Genomic DNA, 14,734 nt, shown 5'->3' on the forward strand with positions numbered 1-14,734 from the left:
GGAGGTTATGAGAAAAACATCAGAAGAACTAGGTGTGATACATTGAACATTAACTTTGTGCTAAGGACTATACTAGGCATTTAAATACTATCTTTCAGAAAAAATCCTCATGAAATTCCAGTAATGTGATGGTATTAATAGCATTTTACAAATGAGGAATTAGACTCAGAAAAGTTGAGTAATTTGCTCAAGTCACATAGTAATGGAGCTAAGTTTAGAACCCTGTGGGTTTGTGATTCCATACCACTTACCTTCCTACTGTGTCAAACTGCTGCCAACCTCTTTCACAGCTGTGACATGGGACAAAGTTCTTTTGGGACCTGAGTTTTCCCATCTCTAAAATGAGGGTAAATCTGCATTCCTCATGGGCATATTAAAAAATATTGAAAACATAAATGGAAAAGGATTCTAAAAAGATATTTATGCTACATGTACAGAAAAATATTGTTTAACTTTTGCATAACATTTTAATATGACTTTTGTAAATTATTTACATACGTAAATATGTTTCAGGCACTTATTATTGAAGTTATTGCTACCCTTTTGTGTCAAATATTTACTTTGAAATGATTGTGGATTCACTGACAGTATCAAAACCAGGAAATTGATACTGGTTTAATAGTTCTACCTAGACTACAAACCTATTAGGTCGACCAAAAGTTTGTTCGAGTTTTTCCGTAACATCTTACAGAAATACTCAAAGGAACTTTCTGACCAATCCAATATTTAACATTCGTTGGTTTTTATATATACTCATTTGTGTGTGTGTGTTTAATTTAAATGTAGTTGACCTACAATATTATGTTGGTTTCAGGCATACTGCACAATGATTTGGAATTTGGTATGCATTATGAAATGATTGCATGACAAGTATAGTCCCCATACAAAGTTATTACAATAATATTGACCATGTTTCTTAGGCTGTATATTATATTCCTATGGCTTATTTATTTTCTAACTGGAGATTCATACCTCTTAATCCCCTTCACCTATTTCACCCCATCCCCACCTCCTTTCTCTGGCAACCAGCTATTTGGTTGGTGTATTTATGACTATTTTCATTTTGTTTTGGTTTTAGATTCTACATATAAGTGAGATAATATGATATTTTTCTTTCTCTGACTTAATTCATTTAGCGTGATACCCTTTAGATTTATCTGTGTTGCAAGATTTCTCCTTTTTTAAAAAATTGTGATTGGGTAGTACTCTACTGTGTGTGTGTATAAATGTATCTCATACTTTTTTTTATCCATTCATCTATTGATGGATATTTAGGTTGCTTCCATATCTTGGCTATTATAAATAATGGTGCAGTGAACATTGGGGTGCATGTATCTTTTAGTGTTTTTGCCTTTTTTTGGGTAAATATTAAGAAGTGAGACTGCTGGATCATACAGCAGTTCTATTTGTTATTTTTTGAGCAACCTCCGTATTGTTTTCCATAGTAGCTGTGCCAGTTTACAATCCTACAAACAGTGCAGGAGGATCATCCTCATGAATACTTGTTGTTGTGGTAATAGCCATCCTGACAGGTAGGAGATGATATCTCATTGTGGTTTTGATATGGATTTCCCTGATAATCAGTGATGAGAAGCATCTTTTCATGTATCTGTTGGTCATCTGTAAGTCTTTTTTGGAAAAATGTCTGTTCAGGTCCTCTGCCCATTTTTAACTGGAGTGTTTGATTTTTGAGTTGTCGTGTATGGTTTTTCTACGCAGTTAATTCCATGTAAGTATTCATATAACCACCATTACCATCAGGATACAGGACTGTCCCATCATCACATTCTACCATTCTTTTTAAGAAAAAGTATTTATTTATTTTAATTGAAGGATAATTGCTTTACAATATTGTGATGGTTTTTGCCGTACATCAACATGAATCTGCCACAGGTATACATGTGTCGTCCCCCACTCCCATCCCTCTGGGTTGTCGCAGAGCACCAAATCCAAAGTACATCCAAAGTTTGCTGCTTCATACATCAAACTTGCCTTGGTCATCTATTTTATATGTATCTACCATTCATTTTTAACTATCATTTTAAATTATCACATTAATACGTATGTCTCTCTCTCTCGCACGTCCACATATATTCTTCACCAACAAGTTTTCATGATCATTTCCTTCAATATTAGAGAAAATTTTTTGTAGTGATCATAGACAGTTTGCTGGAAGAACTCGACATTCTTTTCCGAAAAGAATTTTCAGCATTTATCCTTTGATAGTCCCATGAACTATAAATTGCAACACGGAATTATGACTTAAGAATGTCTGTTAACAGTAGTGTTTGTGATCTTGATGAATGTTATTATTGACGTCCATTTAGTCCTAGATGGTCATGTAAAAATCTGTGTGGGAGATATTTAGTATCAAGGAAGATGAAAGGCAGGAAGGCTAATATTGACTGAGCTCTTCTGTTGTCTCTACACTCATACCAATCTGCCCTCTGCAAGGAGCCAGATTGAACAACTATATTATCAGTCTTGATCCTAAAATTACTGAAACAGTGAAAAAACTTCACACCAGAAGTCTGTGTGATGTATACTTTTTTAAAAATTGCAGCTTTATTGAGATGTACTTCACGGGCCATGCAGTTTACCCAGTCAAAGTATACAGTTCAAAGGTTTTTAAACTTAAGATCCCACAAGCCGCATGGTCATCTCAAAGCTGGGATCCTGCTTCACTGGTATGGGTGCCTCAGAGTTCTGAGAAGAGGGCCCATGGGTCTAGAATCTTGACCTCTAGGAGGGGCACCTCAGTGACTGGTTCTTTGATGGGATCCTGTGAATCTGGGTCTGTAAGTGTTGGAAAGCTGCAACTGGAATTGATTTACAGAGGTGAATTGCACTGCCGGAGTAAAGAAGCATTGCCTTTGGGCACTGTCAGCAGAGCCCTTTCTGACAGAAACCGGAAGGCACTGGGGGTGTCTCTTACTCCTGCAGCCTCGCAGCCTTCTCTCTAAGGCCTTCTTTTTAGAGACTACCAGGGAGCCAGCTGGCAAAGGAGAAATGTGATGATAGAGTCCTAGCCCTGCATCATATCAGACAGCCTAGAAGCTGAAAACCATGATAGCCTCATAACCAGCACAATGCCCAGTATGTTGAGAGGATGAGTAGGAGATTGCTTAATACGAATATTTATAATCTCATTAATCCAGTCATTTAGTGAGCTCCCTAAAATAATAATCATATTTAGGGTAAGAAGTATTCTAAAGCACACTTCTCTCCATTTAAAATATTTGTTTCATTATACACAATTAAACATAAAACACCAGACTGAGCAAAATATTTTTTCTTCAACCCAGCTCCTATTGACACTATTAAGACTAGTTGGCACTATCAAAAAATGTATGAAACCACTAAGAGGGGGTCATGAGCCTCAAAAAAGAACGACAGTATTCTAAGGAAGTGATGCCCAGATGCTCAGTGCATTAGGACTGTTGAAGGACAGCAATTTGATTTTTTTGTTAAAAAAAAAAATTGAGATAATCTAGCACTACTGTTTCTTTTAATCTGTGTGTCCTCTGTAATGTACTTTATTGTAAGAAGATGAAATTTATTTGATTGAAAAGTTAACGTTAACCTGCATGATGAAAATGTTAGAAAAATCACTAAATATAGTGGCTAATTAACTGGAAAATGTCAGCTCTCAGTGGAATATTTTTAGAGGGTTAAAACTCTTGATTCCTAATCAGGGTGTCAACTTGGATCTAATGCCGCTAGTTTGTTTGAAAGTTTTTTTTAAATTTCATAGTCGATGTCTTTGTTTTGGACTAGAAAACACAGAGGTTTTTTCTATTTTAGATAATGTTCATGGTAAGCATGCTTTCAGGTGATTGTTAAATTATCTGAAAATTTTGGTTTCTCTTGTCCTTCAGGTGGCTTTCTTTCAGATGCAGGCTGGTATAGTGATGCCGAGAAGGTTTTTCTGTCTTGCCTTCAGTTGTGTACTCTACATGATGAGATGCCTCATTGGTTTCGTGCAGTCGAGTGTTGCGTGAGGTAAGCTGGAGCGGTCCTGTACTACATGCTGTCATGGTGCTGGTGGCTTTTCTAGTTCCAGCTCATCTAACGAACTCCAACATTTGGTTAACCTTCTGAGATGACATTCATGTGTCAGTTTCACTGGTCTGGCCTCCTGTCTCTCATCTCCAAAATAGAGTTATCTTGCTACAGACAGCTTAGATTGAAGTATTATGAACCAGCCTGTGTTTTATATATATCTTTTTTCTTTGTCATAGATCTTGTTTGTTAATTCATTCAATAAATATTTATAGAATGCTGTACTAAGCACTGGATGCTTGGAGAAGAAATATACTTTTTTCTTGGGTGTTTTTTTGTTTGCTTGTAACAAACAGAAATGTTTGTTTACATTTCTGGAATTGTACATAACCCAATTAATATTTTACTTATAAATAACTTCTTGAAAATTCATTTTTTTACAGATATACTTAAAGGCAAGCAAATTCAGAAGTACTCTGTGCTTTTATCATCTTTATTTTTTTGTACATGTAGCATTTAGTTTTAGCTGTTTTCATGTAGGTTTTCTCTGTGTCCCCCACCCCCAATTTGATTTGACATTTCTTTAAAATAATTTTTTTTATATATAAAACTGGAAAGTTGAAATAAAGTTTAAAAAAGAATGAAGAAGTTCTTTGTCATAAGTTAACCAGAGTCTGGTCAGTTTACTGAATTTATTATATTTTTACTGAATAAGTGATGAAATTTCTTGTGTATCTTAGAAATGAGTTAATTAAATCTGAACCTCTTGAGAGTTAGAATATAGGTTCTTTCACATAAAACCATTGTTGATTTATATTAACATTTACTAATGCTCTCTGCTCAGTCTTCTGAGGTTATTATACTGTTTTATACAGGGCTCACTTGTGTTAGACAAAACTTCAAATCCTGAAGTTAATTTTATAATGTGGAAATTTAGTTATAAATAATATTTTAGAAGCTTAGGACAATTGCCCAGAGATATTTTATGATAAATTATAGTAATAATTGCAATCCCAATAATTGTAGCCCACCAAGTTCTTCTGTCCATGGAGTTCTCCAGGCAAGAATACTGGAGTGGGTAGCCATTCCCTTCTTCAGAGGAATCTTCCTGACCCAGGGATCAAACTGTAGTCTCCAGCATTGCAGGCGGATTCTTTACCACCTGAGCCACCAGGGAAGCCCCAATAATAATAGTAATAATAACTGTGTGCAGAAGCTATAAAGGGATTGGTTATTGGGCCTATATTTTGTAGTACTGATAAAAAATAATCTGTGTCATCTTTCCTCTCTACTTCTGCCTGTCCTAGGAATAGGAGACTAGACTATATGGGATTTTAGGGGCTAGCTAAATGTTTTTTTGTGTATGAACTAGTTAACTTAGAATTTTAAAAATCCATTTTGTATGATGTCATTGTAGATTCCTCTTTCATAGCAGGCAGTCCTTTGACCTACAGGTATAACATTTTCTTGTTATATATGCTTGCTTTTTACTCACGAAGTCAGATTTATTTCTTCTGGATATCTAACATTTCTCTTATCTGTCTGATTTTAAGTCTCTTATATAAATTTTACATCAATATAACCAAAAGATTTTGTTTTCTCCCAGGACTAGGGCTCCTCTTCTCTTTCCTGTTTTTTATCAACTTTAGCATGTAGCTCATTATGTTTGTAAATGTTACAGGCAAGGAGAAGGGCAAAAGGCTCATGCCAGCTGAGTTCTTTTTTTCAGACAGAAAAAATAGTTTTCCCAGAAGCCTAGGCCTGTCTTCTTTGCTTACCTCTCTTCGAAACTAGAAAGCTGGGACAGACTCTGCATGTCCTCCAACCAGTATAACGTGGTCTGGGGAGCAGAACGTTTTTAATTGTACATTTTACTGCTCCAAATGAACTCATGGGTCTACATTAAGGAATGGGGAGAGGGGAAAATATTGGATAGGTTACTGTAAATTCAGTTACTGTTTTGGCTGTCTTTAGAACAAATACATATGAATAGAAAAATACCTGTGCCAAGAAACAACTATTTATAATACTAGCTTACTGCCTGTATATCTAGACATCTTGTTCTTAAGAGTTTGAAATTTCAGAATAAAATTGGCTTCTGCACAGCTATACTTGATAAATTCTTGGTCATGATAGGCATAAGTAAAATTTTTAGTATTATGGTAGTAGTGTTTGAAAAAAAGATTAAATTATTCTTAGCTTTTGAGTTGGGAAGACTCTGTTTTGGAGAACAGATGCTAATGAAATCCTTTAGCCAGCCCAAGGAGTTTTGAGCCTAATCTAAGAGTGTGTTTTTAAATTTAATAGCACAAAATCAGTTTCTAATCAGGATGGAATACAAGCAGTATAGAACAGATGTTGGAGAATCATCTTGTTAAACCTGGTACCATTTCTCAGTCTTTGTTTTTTTCGTTGAAGACACGACTTAGTTTCTTTTACTTTAATTTTTTCTATTTAATATCTTTGTTCTGTGTATGCATGTGTCAATTACCAAAAAAATCGAAACCATTCAAAAAGCTATGAAGAAGAAAATAAATATGATCTGTAACTCTGCTGCCCAGAAATAACCACAGTTATTATTTTGGTATATTTTGGGGATTTTAAGTGAAAAATTGAGCTTGCCAAACCGAGAGGAAAAGACTTGAATCTAGATTGAAGAAAGAACCCTGAGCCCTAGGAAGATGAATTTCTTAAAATTTAAGAATAAGTAGAAATTAGAAGCTAGGAGACAATAGCAGTATCTCAATTACTCTGAAAATACTATATAACATTTAGGATAAAATTCAAATTTTTCAAGTGTATAGAGACCAAGTATACCTCCATGGTTTTTTTCTAAGGAAAATAGTCAAGAAATTTCTCTAACCAGATAAAAGTTCAGTAATAGCAGATCTCAAGGTAGGGGAAGATAGTGTAGAAACAGTGATAAATAGTATTGTAATATATACTAGACATAATGGAGTAGAAACAGCATGAAGAACAAATTTTAAATTTGTAATATGTCTTATATAAGGATTTTTTTTTCAAACTGGAGATGAAAAGGAAATTGTAGAAATGAAAAACCCTAGTGGTTCAGTGGCTAAGACTCCAAGCTCGCAGTGCAGGAGGTGTGGGTTCAGTCCCTGGTTGGGAAATAGATTACACATGCTGCAACTGAAAGATCCAGCGTGCCACAAGGAAGATCAAAGATCTGAGTGCCTCAACCGAGACCTGGTATAGCCAAAGAAATAAATATTTTTTAAAATAAGAAAATAAACTCTCAGTTACCACCTACTATTAAATGTAAGATGATTTTCTTTTTCCCCCTGAAAATTGAAAAGAGTTGCCTTACGAAGCCCCTCATATTATGTGATGTTCTTTCAAGTCTGTTGTTTTGAACAACAAAATACTATTTGGGAAAGAAACGTTAACCTAAAAACTTAGCCTGTGCCAGCATCGGGAAACTCATAGAGGTCACCTGCCCGAATTTTCTTTTTAAGAAAGTAATGAAGAACTTGCCTGGTGGTCCGGTGGTTAAGAATCTGCCTGCCAATGCAGGGGAAATGGGTTCGATCCCTGGTCTGGAAAGATTCCACATGCCCTGGGGCAGCTAAGCCCATGCTCTGCAACTACAGAGCCTGTGCTCTATAGTTCATGTGAGGCAGCTACTGAAGCCCGTGTGCTCTAGAGCCCGTGCTCCACAGTGAGAGAAGCCACTGCAGTGAGACACCTGTGCACCACACCTAGAGAAAGCCTGCAAGCAAAAAGGAAGACCCCATGAGCCAGAAAGAAAGAAAGTATTGGAGTTTAATACATTTAGAATTACTCTGGAGGTCATAGCCTCATAGTTGTGTTAGATATCTTTATTAACTGGCTTCTTGAATATTTCTTTGAAAGGTAATGGATTAAGTGGTTTGGTTGCAGAAATTATGGATGTCCACTTGTCTTAGGCAGGATGAGAAAGCCCAGTGATCTTAATTCTTTGCAAATGGTTGATGGTACCTTTGGATAAAATTTCTAGTAACATTATACCAGGCTCAAAAGTGCTAATTTTCAAACAAGTGAAAATGTTTTACTCTGAAAAACTGTTAGGTGATTGAAAAAGTAGTTTGATGATGAAAATAAATCTTTTAAGATGCATGTGAATAGTTTGGTAACATTTCATAAATTTTCAAGGAAGAGAAGTTTTAAAAATTTAATTTAGGTTTAAAATATTTATAACATAAAGATGATTTAAATATTAGAGATTTCAAAATTTTATCATATATATCCCTAAAACTTAATATGTTCAAGTTGGCAGAAAACCTTTTTGGATGGAAGGTGGAGGCTGATGTTATTATGTTCAGGTTGCTTTATACTGGGCATATATGATAGCCTATTTTAAAAGTATGTATTTGGAAAAATGTAGTACTATAAGGAAGTATTATAAAAGTCTCATCTTGGTGAGGGGAATATGAATGGCTGTCATTATTTAATGTTCAAACATTGTCAGTGCTTAGGGAAGGGTATATAATAAATTGATTGATGGAAAAACATGATAGACATTCCAAATTAGAATACTGAGAGTGGAGTGGTAAGAATGATTGAAGACTTGTCCAGGCAAGATACAAGCAAAGAGAACAGAGGACATAGCTAAGTATTGATAAATGAAAAATGGGAAAACCAAATACAAGTGTCATTACAGTACATGTTCAGTTCAGTTGCTCAGTCGTGTCCGACTCTTCGCGACCCCATGAATTGCAGCACGCCAGGCCTCCCTGTCCATCACCAACTCCTGGAGTTCCCTCAGACTCGTGTCCATCGAGTCCGTGATGCTATCCAGCCATCTCATCCTCTGTCGTCCCCTTCTCCTTCTGCCCCCGATCCCTCCCAGCATCAGAGTCTTTTCCAATGAGTCAACTCTTCGCATGAGGCAGCCAAAGTACTGGAGTTTCAGCGTTAGCATCATTCCTTCCAAAGAAATCCCAGGGCTGATCTCCTTCAGAATGGATTGGTTGGATCTCCTTGCAGTCCCAGGGACTCTCAAGAGTCTTCTCCAACACCACAGTTCAAAAGCATCAATTCTTTGGCACTCAGCCTTCTTCACAGTCCAACTCTCACATCCATACATGACCACAGGAAAAAAATGGTCTCAATTTCCCTAAGAGACGGTGACTGCCAAGAAGGTGCAAAAATGAAACCCGGCTATATACTGTTAAAAGAAATAGCCTCAAACAGTAATATCAACAATAAAAGCAGAATTCAGTATAAAAAGCCCATTAGTTGATTTAAAAGGATGTTGATAATAAAACGTACAGTCCACAAACAAAAAGGTCACAAACGCAGGTATAGCAAGTTAAGATAGCAGCCCTCTATGGCTTGGACAGCGGAGCTTGACGAGCTACTGTCCATGGGGACACAGAGAGTCAGACCTGACTGAGCATGCACACACACAGGCACGTAAGCAGTACACCCTAAAAACACAATTTGATTTTAAAAATATATGTAGAAGTCGAGTATCTCCAAAGTAGGTTAATTCAGAATTCATAGAGGTTATCAGGGTACTAGGTTTTCCCCATCTTTTCACTCCTCTATCTCCAGTGGTTGTAAGAATGCTCCTGTGGTTTGAGGTATCCCATGCAGATTGCACATTGTCCAGCAGAAGAAAGACTGTATTTTATCTGTGATGACAAAAGAGCCTTTCTTGGAAACCACTAAGCTGACCTACCCTTGTGTCTCATTAGGCAGAGCTAGATCATTTGTTTACCTCTGAATCAGTCACTGGCAATCTGAATAGGATTGCTATGTTAGAATTGGCTTAAACTAGTGATTTACTCATGAGTCCTACAAGAAAGGAGTCAGTGCCTCACAAAATCAGGGTTCTACCAATAAGCATGAGATGAGGAAAATGCCTTGGTTAGGGAGCCAGCAGTATCTGCCTCCTCTCACAGGGCTTTGCTCCCCCATTTAAAATTAAAACCACACCAGATAGGTATTTCCTAGAAATACACAGTTACCTAAACTGACCCAAGAGAAAAATAGAAATTCTTAATGAAATCTGTAGCAAATTGACTGAATCAGAAATCAGAAAAGTCCAGGACCAGAAGGGAAATTTTAAAAATAATTTTTTTAAAAATGTGGCAAAACTAGAATCCTTGTTCATTGCTAGTGAGAATGTAAAATGGAGCAGCTGCTGTGGAATAGTTTGGTGGTTTCTTTAAAAGATGAGCACAGAAGGTACCATATAACCCAGCAGTTTCAGCCCTAGGTATATATATCCCAAAGAATTGAAAACTGGGATGCAAACAGATACCTATATGCTAGTGATCATTGCAGAATGTTTCACACTGGTCAAAACGTAGAAATGACTCAAGTATCCGTCGACAAAAGAACCCTTAAGCAACATGGGTTTGAACTGTTGAGTGTCCACTTAATACACAGATTTTTTTTTCAGTACATACATAATACAGACTACACGGTCTACTCTTGGTTGAATCCATGGATACAAAGGCCTGACTGTAAACTTATATGAGGATTTTTTTTTACTGCCCAAAAGAGTCAGTCCCCCAACCTCCACATTGTTCAAGAGTCAGTTGTGGATATACAGCAAAATGTATTCAACCAATTTTGATATATGCTACAATATAGGTGAGTTTTGAAAGTAATATTCTAAGTGAAATATGACAGATACAAAAACACAAATATTGTGTGATTTTACTTAAATATCTAGAATAGATAAATTTATAGAAACAAGAAGTAGATTGAGGTTTCCAGCAGCTGGGGGATGTACAGAGCGAATGGGAAGCTATTGTATATTATAGAGTGTCTGGAGTGATGAAAATGTTACAGAAATGCAAGATGATTCATAAAAAAATACACTTGGATAAGCAGGGGAGAATTTTTTTTCCCTTCAGGTTTACTCTTAACATACTTTGGTCATGTCTGTCTAAAACTAGTTATCTTGCTCAGTCTTATAGTAAATATATTTATAAACTAGTGGCCTTTGACCAGGGGTTGTGAAGTGAAAGTCGCTCAGTCATGTCTGACTCTTTGCGACCCTATGGACTGTCAATGGAATTCTCCAGGCTAGACTACTGGAGTGGGTAGCCTTTCCTTTCTCCAGGGATCTTCCCAGCCCAGGGATCGAATCCAGGTCTCCTGCATTGCAGGCAGATTCTTTACCAGCTGAGCCACAAGGGAACTCCAAGAATATCGGAGTGGGTAGCCTTTCCCTTCTCCAGGGGGTCTTCCCGACCCAGGGATCGAACCGGGGTCTTCTGCATTGCAGGTGGATTCTTTATCAACTGGGCTATCAGGGAAGTCCACAGTAGAGAAAACAAAAGATTTTCATAGGGTCTAATCTGACACAGTAAGGCATTCTGGCTGCAAAAGTGAGTGAGATGATTTCTGTTGTAGGACAACACAGTCTAATAAAACCAACTGAAATGTTCCATATCTGCTCTACTCAATTTAGTAGCCACAAGAGGCTAATGAGTATCTGAAATATGCCCAGTGTAACTAAGGACTGACTTTTAATTCTTAATGTTAAATAGTCACAGGTGGTTAATGGTTACCATATTAAACAGTAAAATTTTAGAAAGACAGCTGTGGTTATAGTGTGCAGAATGGATTACAGTAAAGCCAAGACTGGAGGTAAGGCAACCCAGACAGAAGAAATTACAACAGTCCAGGAGGGGAAAAAAAATCCTTGAGAAAAAAGGACTGGAATAAGAAAATACAGATTTGATAGTTATCCAAATGGCTGAATGAGAAAAAAAAATTAAATTTAGAGAATGAAACATGCTCACCAATCATTTATACAATACTAGTAACTGCATTTCCAGCAAACTTCACTGTAGGTATTCTCCCTAAAAGTAAGTTTCTGAAAGTTAGTAATTGGCATATGATGGGGGTAGCAAACTAAGTATTTCATGCTAAAAAAAGCACAGCTTGATATTTTCTCCAGTCTCTGCTGATTATCTATTGAAACAAAAGGGCAAATTCAACATATGTAGACTCTTCAGGGTCTGTGTGTTCATCTGGGCTTACAATGAGCAGGATGCAGGATCCAAGAAACTTCTGGTGCAACCAAGGATCAAATATTTTCCCTTTCTCAGGGCCTTTGCACTTGTTTGGAACATGTTTCCCAAGATCTGCACATGATTACCTCTTACATTTAAGTGTCAGCTCAGATGTTATTTCTACAGACAGAAGAGAATTCTTCTGTCTGCTCTAAGCCCCTCCTTTAAGAAGGTTTTGATCATATAACCCTATTTTTTTTTATCATCCTCATAGCATTTATCTTTAAATGTCTTATTATTGATGTCTGTCTGCCTACCTTAATACACCATTCCCCAATAGAATGAAGTTCTTTCCCTTCCAGTTTTCCTGAGATGTAACTGATATACAGTACTGTATACATGCAAGATGGTGTGCAACACCGTGGTTTGACTTAGATACATTGTGAAGTGATTATCACAAGTTTAAGGAACATCTGTTACCTCATGTAGGTTCAATATTAAAGAAATATAAAAAATTTTTCCTTGTGATGAAAATTCTTGGGATTGACACTTAACAACTTTTATATGTTTAACATACTGTAATGTTCTTTTATCATTAAATTAACAGCCCTCATACTTAAGACTGGAAATGTGCAACTTTTGTCTGCCTTCGTCCACTTCCTCTCCTCCTACCTCCCACCTTTGCTAATCGCAAATCTGATCTCTTTTTCCATGGGTTTGTTTTTAACGTATAATTGATCCACAATACTCTTCTTAGTTCCTGTTACACGACATAGTGATTCAATATTTCTGTATAACTCAGAATGATCACCAGATAAGCCTAGTTATAATGTGTCACCATACAGAGATTTTACAAACTTATTGACAATATTCTCCATATTGTACATGACATACCTGTGACTCTTGCAGCGAGAAGTTTGTACCTCTTAACCTCTTTCACGTGTTTCTTTCTGTACTCATTCCCCTCTGGCAACCACCTGTTCATTCTGTGTGTCTGTAACTCTGTTTCTGTTTGTAATGTTCATTTGTTTTTTAGATTACAAGTATAAGTGAAGTTGTTCAGTATTTGTCTTTCACTCTGATTCATTTCACTTAACATAATAGCCTCTAGGTCCATCCATGTTATTGTAGATGGCAAGGTTTCGTTCCTTTATTATTGTGTATATATACCACACCTTCTTTATCCATTCATCTGTTGGTGGACACTTAGGTAGCGCCCATATTTTGGCTATTGTAAATAATGCTGCAGTGAGCATAGGGGTGCATACCTCTTTTCTAATTAATGTGTTTGTTTGGATAAATATCCAGGAACTTCTGTCCATTTTTTAATCAGGTTCTTTGTTTTGGTGATGTTGTGTGGATTCTTTGTATATTTTGGATATTAACCCCCTATCAGATACATTGTTTGCAAGTATCTTCTCCAATTCAGTAGGTAACCAGAATTGGTTTTTTGATAGATTTCCTTGCTGTGCAAAAGCTTTTTAGTTTGATGTGTTCCCATGTATTTATTTGTGTTCTTGTTTCCCTTGCCTGAGGAGACATATTAACAAAAAAAAAATTAGTAAGATTGATGTTAGAGAGCTTACTGCCTGTGTTTTCTTCTAGAAGTTTTATGGTTTCAGGGCTTACACTCATGCCTTTCATCTGTTTTGAATTTAGTTTTGTGCATAGTGTGAGCAGGTAGTCCACTTTGATTCTTTTGTGTGTTGCTGCCCAATTTTCTCAACACCATTTTTTGAAGAGGCTGTCTTCCCCATTCTGTAGTGCCTGCAGAGTTAGAATGAAGCTCCTGATGGTCATAGATTCTCTCTTTACTAGATTTCACTTTTTTTTTCATTGTGGCAGGGATCATTGCAAACTCTGGGTTATTAAATCAGCAATTTGTCAAATGACAGTGTCTCTTTATTTTGTATTACTTTAGCATGAAAAGTCTGTATACCAAACATATATTTTTTTCTACTTTTATATTTCTGGTTTAAAGTATAAATCTAATCCACTCACCTGATAATTACATATATTTTTTCTTCAAGTTGAAATTTGGGGGCTTCCCTGGTGATCATTGGGTAAGACTCCATGCTGCTAGTGCAGGAGGCCCATGTTCGGTCCCTGATCAGGGTACTGGATCCTGCACACCACAGCTAAGGAAAAAAAAAAAAATCCTGCATGCCACAAGTAAACATCCCACATACTGCAACTCAGACCTGTTCAGCCAAGTAAATACTAAGATAAATAAATGGGGAAAAAAAAGAAATTTGGTATCATGAAAGATACTTCATTCAGAATGTTTGATTAACCTTGTTGCTATTGTTCAGTTGCTTAGTCATCACTGTCTCTTTGTGACCCCATGAACTGCAGCAGGTCAGGCCTCCCTGTCCTTCACTATCTCCCAGAGTTTGCTCAGACTCATATCCATTGAGACATTGATGCTTTCTAACCATCTCATCCTCTGCCACCCCTTTCTCCTCTTGCTCTCAGTCTTTCCCCATATCAGGGTCTTATTTGACTCTTGGTATCAGGTGGCCAAAGTAATGGAGCTTCAGCTTTAGCATCAGTCCTAACAATGAGTATTCAGGGTTGATTTCCTTTAGGATTGACTCGTTTGATCTCCTTGCAGTCTAAAGGACTCTCAAGAGTCTTCTCTGCCATCACAATTCAAAAGCATCAGTTCTTTGGCACTCAACTTTCTTTATGGTCCAAGTCCCACATCCATACACGACTACTGGAAAAACCGTAGCTTTGACTGTACATACAGACCT

General features: G+C 36.8%; 1 protein-coding gene across 1 annotated transcript in view; it reads left to right on the forward strand.

Annotated features, from left to right (window-relative positions):
* The window catches only part of APPBP2 (amyloid beta precursor protein binding protein 2), a 56,093-nt gene that overhangs the window by 21,147 nt on the left and 20,212 nt on the right, over positions 1–14,734 (forward strand). The window contains exon 4 of the mRNA XM_068976939.1: positions 3,879–4,002. Within this exon, the coding sequence (XP_068833040.1) occupies positions 3,879–4,002 (124 nt within the window). The remainder of the gene's footprint in view (positions 1–3,878; positions 4,003–14,734) is intronic.

This window comes from Capricornis sumatraensis, chromosome 8, assembly GCF_032405125.1.
Source record: "Capricornis sumatraensis isolate serow.1 chromosome 8, serow.2, whole genome shotgun sequence".
NCBI classification, from domain to species: Eukaryota; Metazoa; Chordata; class Mammalia; order Artiodactyla; family Bovidae; genus Capricornis; species Capricornis sumatraensis.